Source organism: Humulus lupulus, chromosome 3, assembly GCF_963169125.1.
Source record: "Humulus lupulus chromosome 3, drHumLupu1.1, whole genome shotgun sequence".
Lineage (NCBI taxonomy): Eukaryota > Viridiplantae > Streptophyta > Magnoliopsida > Rosales > Cannabaceae > Humulus > Humulus lupulus.
The window spans coordinates 266,413,170-266,416,053 of NC_084795.1; the positions used below are offsets into that span (position 1 = coordinate 266,413,170).

The window sequence follows — 2,884 nt, forward strand, 5'->3', positions numbered from 1 at the left end:
ACAAACAACCAAAACATTTTAAATGATCATAAGTATGAGGTTTAGAATGTAATACCTCATAAGGCATAATGTTTTTAAGAGGCTTGGATGGAAGTCGATTGATTAAGTGAGTGGCAGTATCACCCCAATATATCAAAGGAATTCCTGATTGAAACATTAAGGCTCTTACAACATTGAGTAAATGTTGGTGTTTATGTTTAACCACCGAATTTTGCTAAGGACAATCAACACAAGAAAAGTAGTGAGTAGTGCCTTGTGATCTTAAAAAAAATTCGAATGCTAATTCCTTGGCATTATCATATCTAACTCCTTTTATTTTAGCGCCAAATTGTGTGTGAATCATTGTGAAAAAATGTGGTATAATTGAGGAAACATAAGATTTCAATTTTAATAGAAAATACCAAGTATAATGAAAGTGATCATCTACAATAGTTAAGAAATATCGATATCCTTCTCTAGTGTCATTCATAAAAGGTCCCCATATATCAATATGTATTAAATCAAAAATAGAATTAGAAATATGGATATTTGAGGGAAAAGACAATTTTCTTTGTTTTGCTAAATGAAAAATATTACGAGGAATATCTTGTTTATTTAAAGCTGAAAAAGAAAGTAAAAAATCTGCATTAGTAGAAACATTTAAAGAAGGGTGCCCAAGTCTTGAGTGCCATATGTTAGTAGAGATAGATGCAATCCTAGGCACGTCCATGACGTATAAATTCCCAATACATTGAGCCCTCCCAATCAGAGTATGGCAATCCTTGTCCTGAATGATGCAATCATGTAAGGTAAATATGATATTATAAGCAGATTTTTGACATAATGCACTAATAGAGATTAGATTTATGGTGAATGTAGGGACAAATAACACATTATGCAAAATAAGTGTTGCTGATAGTTTGATAGTGCCAATATTAAGAACAGGGGCAGTCATGGCATTAGGCATGTAAAAAAAAGTAGGGAAAACAGTATCATCAAAGTCAGTAAATAAAAATTTATCTTTACAAATGTGATGACTAGCACCAGTATCAAGCAGCCAAGAAGAAGAGTTAGAATGTGTACTAGAAACTTGTGAAATTGAGGCAGTGGTCTCGGGATGCTGAGATTTCAGCTGATTAGCAAGATATGTAAGGAGTTGTTGGCATTGTTCAGTAGTGAAACTTGAAGTTGGTGGACCATTAGAAACGGCAGCAGCTATTCCCTATTTTGGTTGGTATTTGGGTTGAAAATCTGGTTTGTTGGCAGTCCAAGAAGCAGTGGAGTCGTGAGGTTTTGGTTTCCAACCAGGGGGAAACCGTGGAGCTTGTAGCATCGATCGCATGTGTGATTTTGGAGGCCATAGTGAGTACAATGTAAGGGTTTCTTCCCAAAAGGTTTATGTGTGTGAACAGGGGCAACAATGGGCAACTGAAGATTAGACAAGGGTCTTTGTTTTTCCTCTATGATGAAAGAAAAAACTTTATTAATGGGAGGAAGGGGCTCCATCATCAAAATATTGGAACGGATTGGAGCATATGATTCATTTAAACCCATTACAAAATACAAGACATAATCTTGTTCTTGGTAATTCGAGGAGGCACCATCAATGAGGGGCCCAAACATATTCAGTTCATCACAGAGAGTTTGCAACTTGGTAAAATAGGTGGTAATGTCAAGATCCCCTTGTTTGATGTTGGAAATGGACTGCTTCAGTTGAAAAATTTGAGGGCCATTGCTCTGATAGTACCGATCATGAAGGTCATGCCACATTGCAGAGGCACGATCTCGGTACAAAATGCTGGCAGCGATGGGAGGTGAGACTGAGTTAATAATCCAGCCCATAACCATGGAGTTGCGGCGGGTCCAAGAATTGTAGTGTGGATCATGAAGTGGGGGTGTGGGTATCGTACCAAGGATGAAACCCATCTTGTTCTTGGCAACAAGAGAAGTGGTTATAGAACGAACCCAAGAGTTGTAGTTGTTGCTGCCTTGGAGGAAGTTAGAGACCAAAACCGCTACCAGTTGGTCACCTTGAGAAAGAGAGTATGGGTTCTCATATATTGGCGGAATCAGTGAAGCAATGGCCGGAGGAACTGATGGTGGTGGAGCTACGGAAGTGGGAGGAGCGGTTGACGGAGGTGGAACGGCTGGAGATGTCCGACCATCCGATGGAGCGGCTAGGACGCCATGAGCAATAGAAGTGTCGTCGGTTTCAGAGGTAGACTTCTGAGATCGTGTTCTTGCCATGGCAGCTAGGTTGGAGGAGAGGTCACTACAAGAATTTTAAGCATTAGCGGCGGGGGACTCCGCCGCTAATAAGGTCTAAATCCGCCGCTAATACGTATTAGCGGCGGGACTCCGCCAATACGTATTAGCGGCGGGACTCCGCCGCTAATACACCACGCCTAAACATTTGTCGCTATTAATGATTATTAGCGGCGGACTGACACACCCGCCGCTAATAATCATTTATTAGCGGTGGACATTAGCGGCGGAGCCCGCTGCTAATACCTATGTCTGAGGCATTATTATTAGTCGCGGGGTTCGCCGCTAATATTGTTTTTATAATTTTTTTAAATTAAATTTTAAATAAATTAATAAATTAATATTTATTAAATTTAATTATTTTTAAAAATAATTTATAATATAATTTAACAAAAATAAACATTTAATTAATTTAAAGATAACTAACATTAAAATTAATATAAATAGTTTTAATATTTATCAACCTAGTAAATATCACTATAGTCATTAAAAATAAATAAAGTATTAATTCAGTCCAAATATATAAACTAGTAACTAAATAAAGTCATTAAGATTAATATTGAAATTGTCCTCATCTTCAACATTTTGGTTTGGTTGTGAGGACGACGGCTGTGACGGTGGCGGTGGCGGTGTCTATGGC

General features: G+C 38.1%; 1 protein-coding gene across 1 annotated transcript; it reads right to left on the reverse strand.

Annotated features, from left to right (window-relative positions):
• Positions 1-1,194: 1,194 nt before the first annotated feature.
• Positions 1,195-2,226, reverse strand: LOC133825658 (uncharacterized). Its single transcript, XM_062258573.1, has one exon. The coding sequence runs from the start codon at positions 2,224-2,226 to the stop codon at positions 1,195-1,197; it is 1,032 nt and encodes a 343-aa protein (XP_062114557.1).
• Between the last annotated feature and the right edge of the window lie 658 nt (positions 2,227-2,884).

Excerpts from the sequence above, each read along its gene's own strand:
- LOC133825658 (XM_062258573.1), bottom strand. The coding sequence starts at position 2,226 with ATGGCAAGAACACGATCTCAGAAGTCTACCTCTGAAACCGACGACACT.